Genomic DNA, 22,124 nt, shown 5'->3' with positions numbered 1-22,124 from the left:
GCCTGGGGTCGTGCCCCTGAGCCGGAGAGGAGAGACTCCAGCTGCCCCGCCCTTCTGACACTAGCCTAAAGAAGAAAGGTCGTGCCCCTGAGCCGGCTCTCTCCTAGATAGAACGGCCCTTCTGACAAAAGGCCTCCCACAATGAGAGAGAGCGGAGTCGTGCCCCTGAGCCGGGCTCTCTCCTGCTGCCCCCGCCCTTAACCCAACTGCCTCCTCACTGCGCGAGCTGGGGTCGTGCCCCTGAGCCGGGCTCTCTCCAGCTGCCCCCGCCCTTCTGACACTGCCTCCCCATTGCGCGAGCTGGGGTCGTGCCCCTGAGCCGGGCTCGCTGCAGCTGCCCCCGCCCTTCTGACACTGCCTCCCCACTGCGCGAGCTGGAGTCGTGCCCCCTGAGCTGGGCTCTCTCCAGCTGCCCCTGCCCTTCTGACACTGCCTCCCCATTGCGGTGAGCTGGGGTCGTGCCCCCTGAGCTGGGCTCGCTCCAGCCGTCCCTGCCCTTCTGATACTGCCTCCCCACTGCGGCGAGCTGGGGTCGTGCCCCCTGAGCCGGGCTCGCTCCAGCCATCCCGCGCCATTGGACGCGCCTCTGCAGACGGCCAGGTTGTCCGGTGAGTTCGGACATGGCCTCGGAGGCGGTGAAGGTCATAGTGCGCTGCCGGCCCATGAACGAGCGAGAGAAGGCGCTCAGCTGCCAGGCCGTGGTCAGCATGGACAGCCCCCGGGGCCAGTGCTTTATCCAGAACCCAGGGGCCACTGACGAGCCCCCGAAGCAGTTCACCTTCGACGGGGCGTACTATGAGAGCCACAACACTGAACAGATCTACAATGAAATTGCCTACCCGCTGGTGGAGGTGAGTGAGGCCAAAAGTGATCTATGAGCCACAGAGATTCTCCATAAAGAATGAGTGGCTTGGGAGATTGGCAATGGCCGGCAAGGCCTTTCCATCAATTACTGCAGAGTTAAGGGCTGGCCTTAGGTTTTTTGCCACCCCAGGCAACTGCCAAAGCAAAAAAAAAGGGGTCCGGAATGCCATCCCTGAAATTGTGCTGACCCAAGCACGTGCTTGGTTTGCTGGTGCCTAGAGCCAGCCCTGGCAGAGTTTAAACTTTCGTTAAAAAATCCTGCAAAGTTTTAATCTTTATGGTTCTGAAGAAAACCCACTGAATGTGACCTCATACTGCACTGTCTCCTTGATTCATAGATTTGAAAGCCAGAAAGGACCACTGGGATCATCTAGTCTGACCTTCTATATACCAAAAGCCATGAAACTTCCCCAAAATAATTCCTATAGCAGATTTTTTAGAAAAAAAATCAATCTTGATTTGAAAATTGTCAGCGACCCTTGTAAATTGTTTGATGGTTATTTACTCTCATTGTGAAAAAGGTACATCTTATTTCCAATCTGAATTTGTCTAACTTCAACTTCCAGTCGTTGGGTTGTATTATATCTTTCTCCGCTAGACTGAACAGCCAATTATAAATATTTGTTCCCTATGTAGGTCATTACAAACTGTAACCGATCACCCCTTAACCTTCTCTTTGTTACACGTAATAGATTGAGCTCCTTGCATCTACAGTAGAACCTCAGAGTTACGAACTGACCAGTGAACCCCACACCTCATTTGGAACGAGAAGTATGCAACCAGGCAGCAGCGGAGACAAAAAAAAAAAAAAGAAAAAAAAGCAAATACAGAGCTGTGTAAACATAAACTTCTAAAAATAAAGTCAACATTAGAGGTCCTTTGCACTCTTCTGACAACTTGCAGCCAAAAGGGCTATCTGGACCCGCTGATCTTAAAATGTCTAACTTTAGTAGCTGCTGTTCAACATCCTCCCGAGATATGTAGTAGTGGAATGGACAGAGTGTAATAATCATCATATGATGAAACTACATCATCTGTTTTTTCCCAAGTACTGAACAGAAATATTTATTAGTAATTTCTACATTATTATTGATAATTCTACCATTTGAATTTAGCAATGAACGAGTACCATGGTCAAGATTCTTTTATGCTTCTAATATACTCAAAAAACTTATTCTAACTTTGCTTAAATATACTTGCCATAGATTTCTCTGCGTGTCCCTTTTCTTAACTTCTGGTTTATATATATTACTATCAACTTCCCCCTTCTTTAATTTACTATGTATTATTTTTTTCACTTTTTATAGCTGCTTTCACTTCCCCTCTAAACCAGGTCAGTTTTTTAATCAGTACGGTTTTCTTGCTTGATTGTGGCTTTTGGGGCATCTAATAAAGTGTTCTTAAACAATTCCAAAATATGATCAATCATATTTTTCTAATTAAATTTTTCCTCCCAGCTGATTTGGCAGATAATTGTTTGCAGCTTTGTGAATGTGGCCCTTTTAAAGCACAAAGTATACATATTACTGGTTTGGACTTTATTCTGTTTGCACATTATAAATGTGACCAATTCATGGTCACTTGTACCTAATAGTTCTGTGATCAGTCCCTCTTTATCTGTCAAAATGAGGTTTAATTCAGAGTCATCCTGTGTTGATTGCAACACTTTTTGAGTTAGGAAATTGTCATCTATAATATTTTAAAATTCCAAGGATGTTTTAATACTGGCAGCCAGTGGAGGGATTAGCCACTGGGCCAACGGGGCCTGTACCCAGGAGTCCCAGCCAACTGAGGGACCCCCGGAAAAAATCTGCTGCCACCGGTGGAAGCCCAGAGGCCCAGCTGCCAGGCGGGCAGGGCTGGAGAAGCCCCCGCACCCTGACTCTTCTCCACGGCAGCAGAACAGGGTGGGGGAAGTCTCCCCCATGCACACACACACCACCACCCATCCCCAGCAGAAGCTGCTGGGCACCAGGACAAGCCACCCCACCCAACCTGCCCTCCAGCAGAAGTGCTGGGTGGGAGAAGCTCCAGTGCCCCAACCCTGGTCCCCCACAGAAGAGTTGGGGCGTGGCAGGGAAGCCCCAGTACCTGGACCCCCACTGCAGCCCTGGGACAGCAAACCGCGGCCAGTGGGAGTTGCGATCGGCCTAACCTGCAGATGCAGCAGGTAAACAAACCCTGGCGGGCTTCAGGCCAAAGGTTGCCGATCCCTGCACTACAGTAAACTGAAGAACATTAGCATAGTATTTCTCCTCTGCTCACTCAAAGGCATCTCTGAAGCTGGCAAAGGAGGGGATGACCTCAATCAGCAGGGGGCTGGGAGGGCTTTACAGCAGGGGGCTGAGCAATTCACCAGGGCTTTGCCCTTTTCCTCATTTACAGCTTTTCGCAGCCTCTCTCCCTAACCATGTTTCAGTCTCTGGTGAATTGGCACGTGGTTCATTTTTTTCAAAATCTCTGTTTAGTTATTATTGCCATTGCATCTGGGGAATCTTGCATTCAGTTTTTTTAAGAATCAGTAAATCTGTCACCCAGTGGTGATTCGTAAAGTTATATCTATTTCGTGTCTTGCTGAGATGGGAATGAAGGAAGGAAGGAAAGGTCAGTCCAGGGCCAGCTCTGGTTTTTTTGCCGCCTCAGGCAAAACAAAAAAACCAAAAAATCCGGCAGGCCTGCCGGAGCGTGAAGGGAAGGGAAAAAAAAAAAACCTACGGGGCGGCCAGAGCGGCAAAAGAGAAAAGAAAAAAAAAACCCTGCGGGGTGGCCAGAGCGTGAGTGCAGGGGGACTCCCAGTCCTGCAGACATGCCCTGGGCAGCGGAGTGCGCACCCCGGCTAGCAGGGAGGAGAGAGAGAATAGGGGCAGCCAGGGCTTTCTTCAGTGAGGCGCTCACCATGCCGCCTGCCAGGAGGGCTCCGCGCCGCTCAGGGAAGGACGTGGGCTGCCCTGCCGGGCTTGCTACAGGCATGACATCGCCCCCAACAGGGCGCTCCCCTCTTCCACGCTGCCGCCCCCTACAAAAAGAAAAAAGAGAAAATCTTGTGGGGGCAGCCGAAGCGGCAAAGCAAAAAAAAAAAAATGGTTTGGAGGGGAGCTGCCCCTTGGAATCTGCCGCCTCAAGCACAAGCTGGCTTGGTTGGTGCTTGGAGCCAGCCCTGGGTCACTCCCTCCTTTAGCCAGCTTTGCAAAGGATGAATTTGAGTGAGTAGATGAGAAATAACATTCTTATCGTTATTCTAGGATTAAGTCTTCCCTTTTAGCCACAATCAGCTGGAGTTCCATTTGTTTCTCTGGTCCTCAGAGTATCTTCTGATCTGCAGCAAAAGTATCCTAATTTTCTATACTATAATCAATAGGCCCTTCCTGTTTTGTCCACCTCTGTTCTGTCAGCCCCTGGGGTTTGAGAGAAACCAGTGCATTTATACAGGAGTGAAATGTATTTTATTTTATTCTCTTCTCTTAGTCTATGGCCTGAGCTAGGAAGCTTGTCTTTTGCCTCTACTTTTCTTCCACTTCAGGTTTATTTTTCTCGGTTTTGGATGAGATGTAAAACTAAGTCGTTAGTTTGCAGAGATAAAGATCCCATGGGACTTTCCAGAAGAAATTCAAAATTCCAGCTCAGGTGCTTGCATTCCATCCACCTATAGATGACATTGCAATTTCTTTGCTCACCCAGCAGTTTCTCGCCTTCCCTGTAAAAGCACTGTTAGGTGATAGAATAGAATCTTAGTAGCTTGATTCAAAACATGTGAAGGGCGAAGATAATGGCTATTATCTTTATGTTTTTCTTGAATTTTCCAGGGTGTTACTGAGGGCTACAATGGCACCATTTTTGCCTATGGCCAGACTGGCAGTGGGAAGTCATTTACCATGCAGGGCATTGTGGACCCTCCTACACAGAAAGGCATAATTCCCAGAGCATTTGAACACATTTTTGAGAGCGTGCAGGTATGTAGTGACATGAAATGGCTGCTGTAGCAGGGACTGTAGCCCAGATCCTCAAAGGTATTTAGGTACCTAATTCTCACTGATTTCAATAGGAGTTACGTGCCTAAATATCTTTGAGGGTCTGGGTCTATATGTTATAAGCTATTTATTAATAGGTTTTTCTACAGTATTCACTGCCATAGTATCTGACCCCCACAAACATTAATGAATTTATCCACACAACCCTATGGCAAGGTAAGGAAGTATTATCCTCCATTTTACAGATGGGGAAACTGAGGCACAGATCAGGAAAGTGACTTCCCCAAGATCGCACAGGAAGGCTATCACTGAGCCGGGATAGAACTCTGATCTCTTGAGTTCCTCCTCAGTGCTTTAGCCACATTCTTCCCACTCCCAAATTATCAGTAGGGTAGCAGGAGACCTCATGTCAACTTGCCAAGAACTTCACATGATGAGTACATGAGTACTGAACGCAGTTCTGGTTGGCTGAGCATGTATGATTCCGTAATGGGCATATGTAGAGTCCAGCAGAGTCCTTGAGATTTGGGACTCAGGTGCTGTTTACAGCTCTACCACATTTACTGTGTGACTTTTGGCAAATTAGTGTTTCTCTCTCAGCCTCAGTTTCCATATCAGCAAAACCAGGATAATGCCTAAATCTTAGGAAGTTGTGAGGCTTAAGTCATTAATGTTTATAAAGTGCTATGAAGCCCTCTGCTGAAGAGTGCTAGAAAAGGATAAGATACTTTTACTCTAAGCTGAATATTCTCGACGCTGTGTATTTACCAGTGTAAACGAGCCCCTCACACTAGGTCTACACTTCTCAGTGTCTATGTATTGTATGGCAGGAGTTTACAATCTGAAAGGTCCCATATAATATGAACTAAATAGTTAATCTGCAGACTTAAGTATTTTCAAAAAAGCCAAGGGGGGTTAGGCACCCAACTGTCATTGACAGTCAATTGGAGTTTAGGTATCTAACTCCCTTAAGCACTTTTGAATAACTTCCCCTAAAATCCCATTGCTTCTTTTTGTACAGTGTGCTGAAAACACCAAATTCTTGGTGAGAGTCTCTTACCTGGAGATCTACAATGAAGACATAAGAGATTTGCTAGGAGCCGACACCAAGCAAAAGTTGGAGGTGAGGAGATCATAAAGTAATTATGGCTAAATGAGGATATGCTTTAATTTGCTCTGACTGCTATCAGGCATGCCTAATAGAAATGGGAGAACCCAGCAGAAACTTTTTGCAGAAACTGAAACATGAAGCATTTGGGATGTGACAAAAACTGTTCTTATTATGTTTAGTGAGTTTTATCTACAGTCTGGTCCCATTCCCCCAAATCTCATGCTTTCCTTTATTGTCTGAGACCCAGTTTGAATACACTCTTGTACATGAAAGTAGAGTGTGCTTCAAATCAATGTTGAAAGTTATCATCAATGTGTTTTTACCCTGACAAAAGGTTAGACTCAGCTGCTCTTCGCAATTGGTTTCAAAGTTCTTCATTCTTGATGGTGGCTATTAGAATATGCAACTCACAAGACCAAACTTACTTCTGTTATTTTACGTAGGCATTTGAATTTAACTGAACACGTACAAAAGAATGCCTGTGACTGGTTCCTGCCACCTTTGGCATCAATTTAAAATGCAATACAAAAATAATTACAAAACCACACTCTCTCTCTCTCTCTCTCGGATGCTTTAGGTGGAGCCCTGGCTGGTAGCCTCTGGACTTGACCAGAGCCATGGCGGAGTGGCAACTCCTGGTCCTGGGGTTAAAATATAGCTCTGTAGAACTGACCTTATCATCATTTGTCACTCCACCAATTTTTGTGTGCAAATTTTACCAGCAGTGACATTTTCTTCTAGTTCATTGATAAAGATATTGAGTAGCATTGGACCAAGAACAGATCCCTGTGTGGAGCCCCACTAGAAAGGCTCCAATTGCGTGATGAGTCCCCATTTAGAAGAACTTGTTGAGGTCTATCAATTAGCCAGTATGCGTAAGGGCTGCAGGACTGGACCCAGGGTCCCAGCTTTGGGCTAGGAGGTGGGAATCTGCCTCAACTTTACAGGGAAGCATGAAAGGAGTTAGGATGCTGAAAGTGGACACATGGAAAGAAGGGGTCAGGAGAGAGGATACACAAGATCATAGGGAAGGGGAAAGATGTAATGAAAACAGTGATGTAAGAATGAGAGGGATTGTGCAGACCCTTAAAATGAGGCTGAATTGCTCAACTTAGAAGGAGAGGGGAGCCAGAGAAGGGATTTGTAGGGGTCTGGAAGAAAATTAGGTTATGTCTAGTTAGGAATATAGGACACCTAACTGGATGGACCGTTGACCTTGTCCAATGTGGCAAGTCCTATCTTACAGTGTCCCGTTCCAGATGCTTCAGAGGAAAGTGCAAGAGGTCCCCAGTGGACCATCATAGAATAGCCTGCACATAGGGGAAGTTTCTTCTTGATGCCCATAAGTTAGTATCTGGTTTATGCACTGAAGCAGGAGGGTTTCTGTCCCTTATCCATTTTTAATCTTATCTAATGTGACCGTGGATGATCTTATTATCTTTAAAAATGGCTGATCCTTTATTGACAGGATACTGCAGAGGTACAACTCCCCATTGGAATGCATGGGAAAGGCAGGACGTTTCAAAGGTGTAGTACAGTAAAATTAATACAATTAATAATTCTATTGATTGTTGTTTTACAGTAGCTTTGCAAATCTCTGCCCTTCCCATGCATTCTTGTGAGGAGCTGCATGTCTTCTCTTCTAATTTACATGCCAGCAAGATTGTCAGTATAAGGAAAACCAAGGTACTAGCACCATCTGCTGCACAGAAGTGTTGAAACTGTGGGTATATCTACGCTACGGGATTATTCCGATTTTACATAAACCGGTTTTGTAAAACAGATTGTATAAAGTCGAGTGCACGCGACCACACTAAGCACATTAATTCGGTGGTGTGCGTCCATGGTCCGAGCCTAGTGTCGATTTCTGGAGTGTTGCACTGTGGGTAGCTATCCCATAGCTATCCCATAGTTCCCGCAGTCTCCCCAGCTCATTGGAATTCTGGGTTGAGACCCCAATGCATGATGGTGCAAAAACAGTGTCGCAGGTGATTCTGGGTAAATGTCGTCACTCATTCCTTCCTCTGTGAAAGCAACGGCAGACAATCATTTCGTGCCGTTTTTCCCTGGATTGCCCTGGCAGATGCCATAGACGCAACCATGGCCCGTCAGCTTTTTTTTTCACTGCACCATATGTCTGCTGGATGTTTGCTAACAGACGGCGGTACTGGCAGCGTACAACAGCAGCATTCATTGCCTTTTGCAAGATGCATCGACGGTTATCAGTTGCTCTGAAAAAAAAAAAATACCGTCTGGCCAATGCAGGTAAATTGGCGATGAATGGACGGTTATCAGTCATTCGTACGTCTGCTGCTGTCATGGGTGCCCCCTGGCTGAGGTGTGATTCTTCCGGGGCACACAACACAAAAATGGAATGATCTCTGAGTCAATCCCTCCTATTAGATGGTATTAAAAATAGAGTCAGTCCTGCCTAGCATTGGGGCAAGTGTCGAAGAACCAGTGTACAGAGAACCAGAGAGCACAGCTGCTGCTGTGTCAGACAGATCCCGCAGAAATATGAGCTACAGTGCCATTGCTAGGGGGGTCCCCTGCAAACACCCCACCCGTTGTTCCATGCTCCCCAACGCTCAGCTGGGCTCCGTTGCAGTGTCCCCCATTGTGTGTGATGAAGTAATAAGAATGCAGGAATAAGAAACCACTGAACTTGTTACGTGAGATTAAGATGAGTGGGGAGCAGGCTCCACGCTATGACAGTCCAGTCAGGAATTAACACGTGCGGCGGGAGAGGACCCAGCATCCGCTGCTATGATAGTTCCAGGCAATAATACAGAACGCTTCTTTTTTACAAGCATGAAAGGGGGGGGCGGCTGATGGAGCTCAGCCCCAGTTGCTATGAGTGAAGATGTACCACCTGTCTGTACCATCTACTGGGAATAACTGGGAGTCATTCTCATTTTGACCAACATGGCGCGACACCCCAGTCTGACCTCACCTGTAGGCCAGCCAGAGCACTGCATACAGGCTCATGAATGCGACGAGCGATAGCAGTCGTATTGTCCAGTCTGCCACCCGGTGGAGGGAGGGGAAGAGGATATTGCTGTTCAACACGTATGCCGCGCATCGCGCACCAGCAGCAGGCAGTAGACATTAGGTCTTGACATTGAAAGATCAAGAAACGATTTTTTTCGTTTTCTCCTTTCACGGGGGGGGAGGGGGTAAATAACGAGCTAACCCCTGAACCCCCGACAATGTGTTTTGACACCTACACAGGCACTGGGAGCTCACAACGAATGCAAATACTTTGGAGCCTGCTGGGACTTTGGGATAGCTGGAGTCCTCACTACCCCTCCCTCCTCCCTGAGCGTCCAGTCTTGATTCATTGGCTTTCCGTACGACAGTTGTCACTGGCAGCACTGTGCTGTGGACTCTGCATGCCTGGAGATTTTTTTCCAAAATGTTTGGCATTTGTCTTCTGTAACGGTCTGATAGAACAGATTTTGTCATCCGCCATACAGCGATTAGATCCAGTTCTCCTGTACGACATGCTGCTGGAGCTCTTTTTTGGAGATGGGGACTGATCGCCCACCCGTGCTGATCAGGAGCTCACGCATTCCCGATGAAAACAGCTCGGAAAAAAATGAAATCAAAGTATGCGGGCCTTTCCTGCTACTCCTGGCCACGCACTGCAGTTCAGATTGCCTGTTCCAGAGCGGTCGACGATGGGTGCACTGTGGGATACCACCGGAGGCATACCGTTGATTTGGTGGCCACATCTAACCCTAATTCGATATGGGAATACCGATTTCAGCGCTACTCCTCTCGTCGGGGAGGAGTACAGAAACTGGTTTAAAGAGCCCTTTATATCGATATAAAGGGCCTCATTGTGTGGACGGGTGCAGCGTTAAATCAGTTTAATGCTGCTAAAATCGGTTTAAACGCGTAGTGTATACCAGGCCTGTGACAGAACTGTAGCATGTGCCTGGCCCTATAGGGGTGAAATCCTTGGTGGGTCCCCATTTCCTCTCTCTGCAGAGAGAGTGTGTGTGTTTAGGAAGAAATAGGGTTCACTATTTTAGAAAGAGCCTCCTGCACATCCCTGCTTTTTGTTCCACATCAATAATGACATTGGGTTCTGTGATGACTGGTGTTGGCACAGGCCGGGCAGTGCTTGGGCAGAACTGTTTCCACAGTAACACATGCTGGTGACAGCTTCTGGCTGTAGCTGCTTCTACAGAATAATTAAGTGAGTCAGTGTCCTGTGGAGAGCCAAAGCCTAGGCAGATCTTCTGCCCCCTGCAGCCCTACATGTTTCTCCTCTGAGATCCCATTAGTATTATTAATTGTATTTGTTTCCTTTTAATGTCGGTGACCCCTGGCCACCCATGCACCCCAGGGACTCACAGTTACTTGCCATGAAATAAAGCCCTGCAGAGAACAGGCCTCACTGAGCTCTGCTTGGAAGGCATCACACTCAGTTGACGTGCAGTGTCAAGTGAATGGAATGTCCTTATTCCCCCCTAATAGGCTAAGTACAGCTTCTTCCCATGCAAGGCAGTGCCATTCCTTCAGCCGCTCAGAGATGGACATTGGTGAGGACTTCACCAGGGACTAAGCTTCCACAGCACTCCTAACTTTAACCATCCCAGTCACCTGATTATCATATATCACAGTTAAAAGCTATAGTATAGATCAGGGGTCACCAACCTTTTGGAAGTGGTGTGCCGAGTCTTCATTTATTCTCTCTAATTTAAGGTTTCGCATGCCGGTCATATATTGTAATGTTTTTGGAAGGTCTCTTTCTATAAGTCTATAATATATATAACTAAACTATTGTTATATGTAAAGTGAATAAGGTTTTTAAAATGTTTAAGAAACTTCACTTAAAATTAAATTAAAATGCAAAGCCCCCCAGACCGGTGGCCAGGACCCAGATGAAAATCAGCTTGCGTGCCATCTTCGGCACACGTGCCATCGGTTGCCTATCCCAGTATAGATTGACCTAACCCTGATCCTGTAACTCAGTTACCCAGGCAGCCCAAGGCTTTAGCTTGGTTAGGGAACATGACTAAGGTCCTACCTACACTACATTTTTAACTCTCTCATAACCTGATTCTGTTCTATTCTAGATAGGTTCTTATGGTGCATTTATCACAGTAGTGTCAGAGTGCTTTCCAGCAGTGCATTAAGCAAGGTGACTAACATCTGTCATATATCTGAAATCACATCAGGATAACCATGTTGTAGCTTGGTCCCCTGACTCAGTTATTTTGTGGTGTAGATAGGGTCCTAGTTGTCAGCTCAAATGATGATGGCCATAACTGTTTGCAAATGATTTCAAATATATTTAAAAGCCCCAGTGAGAATGGAGTCCAAGTGGTGTTTGTGATCCTAGTGGGCTATTCTGATCACTTTTTCCTGTGATGGATTTGATGGGTCACGCAAGGCTATAAAAGAGAAAACATGTACTTTAGTAACATCTTTTATGAATAGTCCCCTCTGTGGGAATTTTAGTTGCTGGGAGGATTCTATAAGAGATTTAATGTATTGGGGATATCTCTCTCCAGAACAGGACTTTGGAGTCACCAAAAAAAACCTGATGCCCAGATTTTATACCTGTCCTGAGCATGACTGGCAGGATTTTGAGAGTTTAATCAATGCCATGTAGATGCCCATGTGGTGTAGAGGGGATCAGTAAAACACCTAATATCAGTATCCCTCACTATTATGTCTCAGGGCTTGTCTACATATGTCAGGGTTCCCCCGCTACTCTGAACTTTGGGGTACAGATGTGGGGACCCACGTGAAAGACCCCTTACGCTAGCAGCTTAGGTTTAAAAAAATTCCCCAAGGCACAAATCCCTTCCTTGTCCTTGGACGGTATTGCTGCCACCACCAAGTGAGTTAGACAAAGATTCAGGAAAAGAACCACTTGAAGTTCCTATTTCCCCAAAATATTCCCCCAAGCCCCTTCACCCCCTTTCTTGGGGAGGCTTGAGAATAATATACCAACCAATAGGTTAACCAGGTGAGCACAGACCAGACCCTTGGGTTTTTAGAACACTAAAAACCAATCAAGTTCTTAAAAGAAGAACTTTATAATAAAGAAAAAAGTAAAAGAAACACCTCTGTAAAATCAAGATGGAAGGTAATTTTACAAGGTAATAAGATTTAAAACACAGAGGATTCCCTTCTAGGCTCAACTTCAAAGTTGCAAAAAGCAGGAATAAACCTTCCTCTTAGAATAGGGAAAAGTCACAAGCCAAAACAAAAGATAATCTAATGCATTTCCTTTCTTTTACTTACAATTTTTGTAATCTTAGATGCTTATTTCAGGTAAAGTTTTAGAAGATTTTTTTTTTCCTTCCCTGGTCCTTCTCTGTCCGAGAGAGAAACACAAAGAGAACCCAAACAAAACCTCCCCCCCAGATTTGAAAGTATCTTTTTTCCTTATTGGTCCTTTTGATCAGGTGCCAACCAGGTTATTTGAGCTTCTTAACCCTTTACAGGTAATGGAGGGATTTTATGCTACCCTTAGCTGTATGTTTATGACAACATACCACTAAATCGATGTAAGCTATGTTGTTTAGGGGTGTGAAACCCCGCCCCCCCCGAGCAACATAAGTTACATTGACTTAAAGCTGTGTGTACGCTTCGCTATGTCATCGTGAAACACTCTCCCAACAACGTAGCTTCTGCCTCTCATTGTGGTGGAGTAATTTCGTTGATGGGAAAGTACTCTCCTGTCAACGTAATGCATCTTTATCAGATGTGCTCCATCAGCACCGCTGCAGCACTGTAGTGAAGACAAGCCCTCAAACACTTGATGTAGTCAACTCCCTATAACCAGAGACACGAGCCATTTGCTATGGCAGATGAAAACCTTGACATATCGTCTTAATGTTTGAAGTTGAAGACGCAGCTATGGGGCAGCTCAGAGTAGGGGAGCAGGGCACCATGTGACACTGGAGATGCCTGAGCTAGCAAACTCTTGACTTTAGTTCCTGTTGCATATAGTCTGTTTCCTGGTTACAGCCAAATACAGCTGCCTGCTACATTACCACTGTGTAGTGGGGTGGGGAAAAGCCTAATTATTGAGCACCTACTGAGCACGGTGCAACCTCCAAGTTAGTGGGAGGTGTGGGTGCTCTGCAGGTGCACAGCACCCCTCAGGAGTTGCTTCAGAGTGCTGTTCTGTAGCTGGCAATGAGGTTTTTGCTGTAGTGTCTCATTATGCGCATAACTGCCTTTTCCTCCTTTCATATGCAAAGCGTGTGCAGTCCTCGGGCTCCTGGAAAGTTTCCAGAGTGGTCTGTGGTGTTTCAGAGTCTAGTGGTCCTGCTGTAACCTGTGTTCATGGATTCATAGATTTTAAGGCCAGAAGAGACCGTTCTGATCATTGTGTTATGCTCTTCCTGCTTGCAGCTGAAGGAGCACCCAGAGAAAGGGGTGTATGTGAAAGGACTCTCCTTGAACACCGTGCACAGCGTGGCCCAGTGCGAGCGCATCATGGAGATGGGTTGGAGAAACCGAGCAGTGGGCTACACCCTGATGAACAAGGATTCTTCCCGCTCCCATTCCATCTTCACCATCAACATGGAGATCTATGCTGTAGGTAGGTGCCAGATTCCTGAGTCAGGCCTTTGGGAAACTGAGCATAGAACCTGCCTGTACAATCTGGTGGATAATCCTAGAATAAAAACTGGCACTTGAATACAGCTGAGAAAATCATTGATTTTTCTGTTCTATTGCTGAACCACAATATCTGTGGGGAAAAAATCGGTTTGTTTCTAAATGAAACTGAATGTTTTGAGTTTTTCTCACCAAAACAAAAACTGAAAACATTCCATGTGGGTCCAAATTAAATGTTTTGAATGTCTGTTCAAATGGACATTTTCAAAATGTTTTGTTTTTTTCCTAAAGTATTTGAACCTTTTCAAAAATTTTGTCTTTTTTTTTTTTTTTTGGCCAAAACTATTTGTTAAATTTGATCGAAATTTGCAAACAGTTTCAGAGCCCTTGAAAAATGCATTTTTCAGTGAATGTACTATTTGCTGAAAATTTTCCCAGTTCTAGTCTTGAATGATTTTAGGTCTAGAATGAGAGCTGTGCCTTGGCAAAGTGACTGAGTATTTTTTAAATGGCTTTTCCCTCGCTCACCCATGAAGGGAGGGGGACAAGTGTCCTACACATTGTTTGGGAGCATATTTCCCTCTGTTTTTCTTTTTCTTCTAAAATCCTTATTTGATGCTGTTGAAAGGTGCTAGACTGACAGCCCCAGTGCCTGCAGGCCACACTTGCACTTGGAATTCATAGATTGTAAAGCTGGAAGGGACCGTTACTATCATAGAATCAGAGTCATAGAATTATAGGGTTGGACAGGACCCAGAGAGGTCATCAAGTCCAATTCCCTGTCCTGAGGCAAGACCAAAAAACACCTAGACTGTGCCTGACAGATGTTTGTCCAACCTGTTCTTAAAAAGCTCCCATGACGGGGATTCCACAATCGGCCTTGGAAACCTGTTCCAGTACTTAACTATCCTTATAGTTAGAAAGTTTTTCCTAATATCTTATCTAATCTCCCTTGCTGCAGATTAATCTAATTACTTCTTGTCCTGCCTTCACTGGACATGGAGAAGGAGTGGTTACTTACCTTTCTGTAACTTGAGTTCTTTGAGATGTTTTGTCCTTATGAGTGCTCCACTGCAGTACGCATGCACACCTCTAACTAGTCTGTCCCCCTGCTTAACGCAGGCCAGAGAACTTCACCCAGTTCTTCCTGCATTGAACCTACAAACTTTTGATTGAACTACAGCATATCTTTTAGACAGATACCTAATCTCAGTTAAAAGATCCCAGGGAAAGAGAATCACTAGGTAGTCTGATCCAGTGGCGAATTACTTTCACTGTCCAAAAAATGTGCATTTTATTTCCAGTTTGGATTTTCCTGACTTTGGCTTCTAGCCACTGGACTTTCTTTATTCAATAAAGTATGAATAGCAACGGGGCAAGTTGTCCCCAGATATCACCATGCCAGTGTGTCTCAACCTGGACCTGAAAGGGCCACCTCTAAGAGAGTAAGAGAGAGAGAGAGAGACCATCAGTCTTCCATGCTCCGTTCAGTCCTTGGCCTCTGCTGAGTGCTAATAGTCTGGTTTTATTTCCTTCATCTGTTCTCCATTCATGGGAAACTTACACAATGTCTTCCAGCTGTAATTGCAGACGCTGCTGATAGGCCCTCATTTCCATGTATAGAGAATTTACTTGCCAAACATTTACTAAAAATGGGGGAATGAGGAGTGACCCTCAGAATAACCCAATTAGCTGATCACATGGGTGTTAACCGTGCCTTGGTTTGTTGAACCAGATCCTGCTTCACCAACTTCTATAATGTGGGACCCTCAAATCCTGATGTTAGCCTAAGAATCAAAAGTAAATGCTTACACTCCTCTCGTGTTCCAGGTAGGGCTTGGGTTGCAGTCTAAGTTGGAATTATTTGTCTTGTTTAGAGGCTTTCAAAAAGTGGTACCTCTGTTTTTATAGCCCAAACTAGCAGGGTGAGAATGGCTTATCATTTAATTAACTTATTAGGGAAGCTCCATGCATTCCATGGCAAACTGGGCCTAAATTCTGTTTCAGTGTCTCTGGATTTTGCAGTGCTGTAGTGCAGCAGACTGGAAATTCTGCATCCGTTTCATTTACATTTGAGATTGGACGTTTTTACTGGCTTAACATGACAGTCGTAATCCAAACAATATAGTGGCTATTTATTTTGAAATTAAAGTACATTCATTTTACACTTTGCTCATGTTTTCAGTTTTTATGCCTCAAGATTTGTTATTGGCAATCCAGAACTGCATAGTAGAAAATGGAGGAGAGAGGAGGGTGAAATACGATATTTTGGCAGCTGTATATTGAACAGTCTGAGTTTGGGGCAATTGGGGAGGTGTAGGAGCAAATTTGGGATTGTGGAATAAGCACGTTAGCTGGATGTTTCTACTAAAATGACCATCAGTCAAATAGTTAACAAAGTTGATATTTAAACTGTCATCTTTAGGTTTCAGATTGGACCCCCATTAAGATGAATGGGGAAGATCAAGCCATCTGCAGTCTTGGGAAGAAAGACAGCATCACTTACTTACAGTTCATATTTTTAAGAATCCCTTCACAACAGCAAGGTCTACAAAGACTTTTTAATGCACATTTAGATTCCAGAGTGCAAATATGCAGCAAATAGTAGATTCTGTGGCAAATTCTGTGGCTGCAGATTTATGAAATACACAGGTCCCTTCCCATTAGTACAGTGTTTCTCAAACTGGGGTTGCCGCTTGTGGAGGGGAAGCCCCTGGTGGGCTGGGCCGGTTTGTTTACCTGCCCCATCCACAGGTCTGTTCGATCGTGGCTCCCACTGGCCGCGGTTCCCTGCTCCAGGCCAATGGGAGCTGGTGGAAGCGATGCAGGCTGAGGGACTTACTGGCCACTGCTTCCCCTATACAAGCGGCGACCCAGTTTGAGAAAGACTGCATTAGTCCTCTCTGAGCAGTCAAAGGAACGGGTGCTTTCCCCCTTGATTTGGTGGGAAGGAAGATGTTTTAGACTTGTCTCATGCTTCTGCTTCCAGAATTAGTTGATGGACTGCAAGAGAATTAGACAGTGATAGCCTGACTTTCCAACCTGCTTGCAGGCAGTTTAGCAAGAGTCTGGGGACTTGTCACACCAGGGAAACTAACCCAGTAGTTGTATTGATTTGAAACAAACAAGCTCCTTGGGTACAATTACTGGCAGGAGCCAAAACAACTACTTAATTTTTAATTGCCAGTTGCTGCTTACAAGCCCCCACTCTTCAGAGTGTCCATTTGCCCCAGAGCTCAGAAAGGACAGTAGGAAGGGGTGGCAGTATATTCAAACTCCACCTATTTTCCCCAGTTTCACCCCTAATCCCTGAGCTGCCAGATGTTTCTGCCAGAATGATCAGTGATGAAATAGCTAGCAGTGCTTTATGTCATAATCATTACGGTTCAGTGTCAACACCCCATTGTGATGAATAGGCAGTTAACTTCTTGGAGCTATTGTTTCTGTCTGTCTAACTGAGAACTCAGCTTTCATAAGGTGCATCAGTTTATGCTTTGTTGACATTTGGAAGGTTTTCTTCACAGCCTTAATGGCTAGAAACTAATTTTTTGAAATGAAGGTTTAGATTTTGCAGATATTGATAGCGCCATCACAGTGGTGCTGACTCTGTCGAACCCTTGATGCATTCCATTGTCATTCTCATGCTGTTCTAGTGGCTTGTGGCCAGTTTTAGTCTTAACCCTGGGTTTGTGATGGCTGGTGTTGGGAATAGCAGGGAAAGGGATGTTTGAAATGAAGGATGATCCAGCACTTAGGATGGTAACCTGGCACATGGGAGACCTGGATTCAATTGTCTGTGCCATCACAGACTCCTTATGTGACCTTGGACAGGTCACTTAGTCTCTCTGGACCACAGTTCCCCATCTGTACAGTGGGGATACTAGCCCTGCTCAGCTTCATGGGGGTGAAGATGAATCCATGAAAAATCATGAGGTGCTGAGATACTGTGATAATAGAGGCCACATTATTTACCATAGGTATAGTTTTCAAAGTCTGACTTCCTAGCCTAGTTTTTATTCACTGGAGAATCACTCTCCTTTTGTTTTATTTTCCTTAGTTCACTGAATGAGCATTTGCTACTTATCTAGCATCTCAGATGCTGACTGGCAGAATGGGGCTTAGGGAGGGACTAGGACAGTTGTTTTCCACCTAGTGAGTTACTTGAAAAAGAGACAAATGCGTACCTTTAAAAACACCTTCCTTCTGGCTCTGAGTGCTCTGTATGCTTCCGAGAGTGGGGTAATTTATGGAGGTGCTGAGAGTCAAATGGTTCAATACACCCCTAATGAATCTGAGCACATTGGAGTTCTGGGGTGAAATTCTGGCCCACTGAAGTCTTTGGGCCCAGGTTTTCACCCTGACCTTTATCCTTCAGTCCCTAGTTAGCAGGGGTGGACAGCATGCCCGCGCCCTGGATGGGGAAGGAGTGGCTCACATTGGAGAGAAATCCCCCTGGCCAGACTGGCAGCAAAGCTGATAGGTTCTGCAGGGAACTGCTTGCAGCTTTTCTCAGTCATGAGCATAGTCCTAGAGTTTAAGGCCAGAAAGGATCACTAGATCATCTACTCTGACCTGTATATCACAGGCCCTTAACACCACTTGGCACCAGCACACTAAACTCATCGTCTGAAATTACACCAAATTATTACAGCCCACAGGAGACTAGCCTGTTCTATGCCACTGGTGTAGATTACACGGGGCTGAGCTGCACCAGTGCCTGAGGCCCCACAATGGCAGGGAAGTGATTAAGTGAGAGAGACCTACTCAGCTCAGCGGCTTCTTAATTAACAGAGACTTGCCCAGTGTTCAGACTTTCTGGGCAATTTGCAACTTGTGCAGTTTCAGCTTCTTTTGATCTTCACTCTACTTATTTTTGCTTACTTTTCTGTCCCTACAGAAAAGTAACAAACTATGTGCAAACAGAAAATAACAAACTGATAACCACTTTGTTCTCTAGCCAGCATATTTAAAACTCACTTAAAATCACTATCAGCATTTCAAATCAATCAACTGTGCACAGATCCTGCTTGATTTCGCCACCGTGACAGGTTCGGTCACAGAAACTCCCCCTTGAGACCTCACCTGATGTGCTGAGACTACCTCTGAGCCCGTTTTCTCTGCCACCTTGGGACTTCAGTACACTGTCTTGTTGAGCCAGACACACTAGCCTCCTGCAAACACAGACCCAGGTCTGAACCAAGTCCTCCAAATAATGCAGACTTAACTGAAAACAGCTTAAGAAGTGCTTCTGTCTCTAGCACCCATACATCGAGCTCCCATTGGGATCCTAAATCCATTTTACTCTGTATAAAGCTTATACAGGGTAAACTCATAAATTGTCCGCCCTCTATTACACTGATAGAGAGAGATGCTCAGCTGTTTGCTCCCCCAGGAACTACTTACTTACTCTGGGTTAATTTATAAGCAAAAGTGATTCTATTAAATAGAAAAAATAGGATTTAAGTGGTTCCAGGTAATAACAGACAGAACAAAGTAAGTTACCAAACAAAATAAAACAAAAACACGCAAGTCTAAGCCTAAGACATTAAGAAACTGCTTACAGATAAATCTCACTCAGAGAAGTTCCAGTAAGCTTCTTTCACAGACTAGACTCCTTTCTAGTCTGGGTCCAGTCCTTTCCCCCGGTACAGTCCTTGTTCCAGCTCAGGTGGTAGTTAAGGGATTTCTCATGACTGCAGCCCCTTTGTTCTGTTCCACCCCCCTTATATAGCTTTGGCACAAGGCGGGAATCTTTTGTCTCTTTGGGTCTCCAGCCGTCCTTCTAAATGGAAAAGCACCAGGTTTAAGATGGATTCCAGTACCAGGTAACATGGTCACATGTCTTGGGAGACCCAAGCCTTCATTGTTCCTGGCCTGACTCACAGGAAGGCTTGCAAGTAAACAGAGCTATTTACAACCAATTGTTCTAGTTGATGGGAGCCATCAAGATTCCAAGCCACCATTAATGGTCCACACTTTGCATACTTACAATAGGACCTCAGAGTTATGTTTCATATTTCTAGTTTCAGATACAAGAATGATACATTTATACAAATTGGATGACCACACTCAGTAGATTATAAGCTTTGTAATGATACCTTAAAAGAGACCTTTTACATGAAGCATATTCCAGCTAAATTATATTCACACTCATTAGCATATTTTCATAAAATCATATGGAGTGCAACGTCACAGTCACCTCAGAGTCCTGGCCCACCCTGTCCGCTATCCCACCTCTAGCTATGGACATTGCTGCTGAAGCTTTAGAGGAAGGCGATCCCTCCCCTCCAAAAAAAATAATAAAAAAATACAGAATACATGGGCATGGGGGGAGGAATTCCTTCCTGAGCCCAGTACACTTCGCATTATTTTGGGGTGAAAGGTAGGAAGGAAATGTTACAGAGGGAAGGGTCACTTCCTGGTTCCTGGTAAACAATGTGTTAACTTCAGCTTAGCTCTTGGCTTCCCCTGAGTACCACTGCATGAGGGAGAGCTGTAAATTGGTTGCTTAGGAGGCAAAGGGGGCAGAATCCTTTTAAGAAGGTCAGGCTCCTCACCCAGGCTCAAGGGACTGGGCTGAATCCCAATCTGGGGAGTTTTCTTGTTGTCTGCTTATACTTCCCATTGTCCATTGAGGAGGAGCAGACTGTGACAGTGCACGTCTCTCCTCCTGCTGAGTCATTTCACCAGCTTCTAAGCAGTAAAACTTGAACCTTGGAGAGTGTTTGCAGCCCCCCTTGGGATGCCAGGAACCCACATGGTGACGTCTTGATAGTGTTTGTTTCCCTGGTGAGGGGCACTTCCTGTGTCTGTGCACCACAGGCCGCCCTATGAGCATCACCATACACTGAGGCAGCTTTGATTCAGGCCTAGAGAGAAGCTGTAGGCTGGAAATTGAACTAAATATTGCTTCCAGGCTTCTTGGTTCTCCCAAGCCTTTCCCGGTAGTCCACTTGAACGGATCCTCCTCTCTGGCCATTCACATCCTCTGGTGCTTGTACTGCCCATATGTTTCTTCCGGCCATGCTGAATTCCTACCCCACTGACTCTTGACTCTCATTTCCATTCTCCCTTATCTGCACCCCTTTAACTTCTCTCTCCCTGCCTGGCATTGATCATTTAACTCCATGAAACATCCTGGGGGACATAGTTTGTATGAAAGAACCTGTACAAGGTAAGAGTCTCAATCCTGCACGGTGCTAAGTGTCTTCTGCAAAATTCTGTGTACCTTCATCTTCCACTGAAGCCTATGGGAGGTGAGAGTGCTCATGGGATCAGAATCTAAAGCGGTTCAAGAAGTTTTGCTGTGTATTCTGGGAACTAAGGCCCTGATTCAGCAAAATAGGTAAGCACATGATTTCAGTGGGACTCAAGCCTGTGCTAGAAGTTATGCATGAGTATATGTGCTCTTCTGAGTCAGAGCCTATGTGCATACAAAGTCTAGGGCTCAAATTGATATGTAATGCCTAAGGACAAGAGGCCTGATCCTTGTCTGGTGAAGTTGCTTCTTCTTAAAAGAACCCAGTCCCACATTGTTTTCTTGCAGATGAGAGAGGGCAGGATCACCTGAGGGCTGCAAAACTCAACTTGGTGGATCTGGCTGGAAGCGAGAGGCAGTCCAAAACTGGAGCCACAGGGGAGCGTCTCAAAGAAGCCACGAAAATTAACCTCTCTCTCTCAGCTCTGGGCAATGTCATCTCAGCCCTGGTAGATGGTAGGTGCAAACATATCCCCTATCGAGACTCAAAGCTGACCCGGTTGCTGCAGGACTCCCTTGGAGGAAACACCAAGACCCTCATGGTGGCCTGTCTGTCTCCTGCTGATAACAACTACGACGAGAGCCTCAGCACTTTGCGCTACGCCAACCGGGCAAAGAACATCAAGAACAAGCCCCGTATCAATGAAGATCCCAAAGATGCTCTGCTGAGGGAGTATCAAGAGGAGATCAGGAAGCTGAAGGCCATTTTGGCTGAACAGATGAACACAAATAACTTGTCAGGTACGATGCCCTTGGACTGCTCCAGAGTTGCTTTATCGTTGGCCAGAAAATTACACCTTAAATATACAGAGTGCACGTTGGCATTTCTCCCCAACCTTCCTTCTACCTGTTGGGGAAGGCACTCTTCAGCCCAACACCAGCAGCTTTGGCCTTTGAGTTGGGTGGGAGGGGTAGGGGTAGGATGGGAGCAGTCTGTTTTCAGATAGGGGGAGGCTTTAGGGAGGGGAGCAGCCTCTAGGACCCATACTCCTTGATAGGAGCAGCATTTCATGTAGGGGATAAGACTCTATGGCCTTTCTTCCCTTCCCCTGCCCCAGATAGAACCAGCCTTCAAGAGAGCAGGCAATGTCCATGCCCCCTTCACCTCCCTACTGTTGATCCTACCCTCCTGGGCCTGAGGTTATGTTAGGTGGCCACATTAAGTGGTACTCCTGCCTTTTCTCTCTGAGGATAAGTAAGGGAAGGGAGCTGCATAGGGGCTATGAAGCTTGAGAAGCACAAGTTCACAAGATCACTGCTCGATTTAACCAGACATCTTGCCTGCATCCCTGTAGCTTTAGGCTTGGGTGAAGAGGCAGCATTCTCCAGCAGT

The 22,124-nt window shown here is 45.6% G+C and overlaps 1 protein-coding gene across 1 annotated transcript in view; it reads left to right on the top strand.

Moving 5' to 3' along the window:
- Positions 1 to 272: 272 nt before the first annotated feature.
- KIF17 (kinesin family member 17) overlaps positions 273 to 22,124 on the top strand; it is a 45,641-nt gene continuing 23,789 nt past the window's right edge. The window contains exons 1-5 of the mRNA XM_032787625.2: positions 273 to 851; positions 4,668 to 4,814; positions 5,854 to 5,955; positions 13,327 to 13,516; positions 21,080 to 21,532. Coding sequence (XP_032643516.1) covers positions 621 to 851; positions 4,668 to 4,814; positions 5,854 to 5,955; positions 13,327 to 13,516; positions 21,080 to 21,532 — 1,123 coding nt within the window. The 5' untranslated portion in view covers positions 273 to 620. The remainder of the gene's footprint in view (positions 852 to 4,667; positions 4,815 to 5,853; positions 5,956 to 13,326; positions 13,517 to 21,079; positions 21,533 to 22,124) is intronic.

Source organism: Chelonoidis abingdonii, chromosome 23 (genome assembly GCF_003597395.2).
Source record: "Chelonoidis abingdonii isolate Lonesome George chromosome 23, CheloAbing_2.0, whole genome shotgun sequence".
Taxonomy (NCBI): domain Eukaryota; kingdom Metazoa; phylum Chordata; order Testudines; family Testudinidae; genus Chelonoidis; species Chelonoidis abingdonii.
This window is presented reverse-complemented; position numbering and strand designations above follow the sequence as displayed.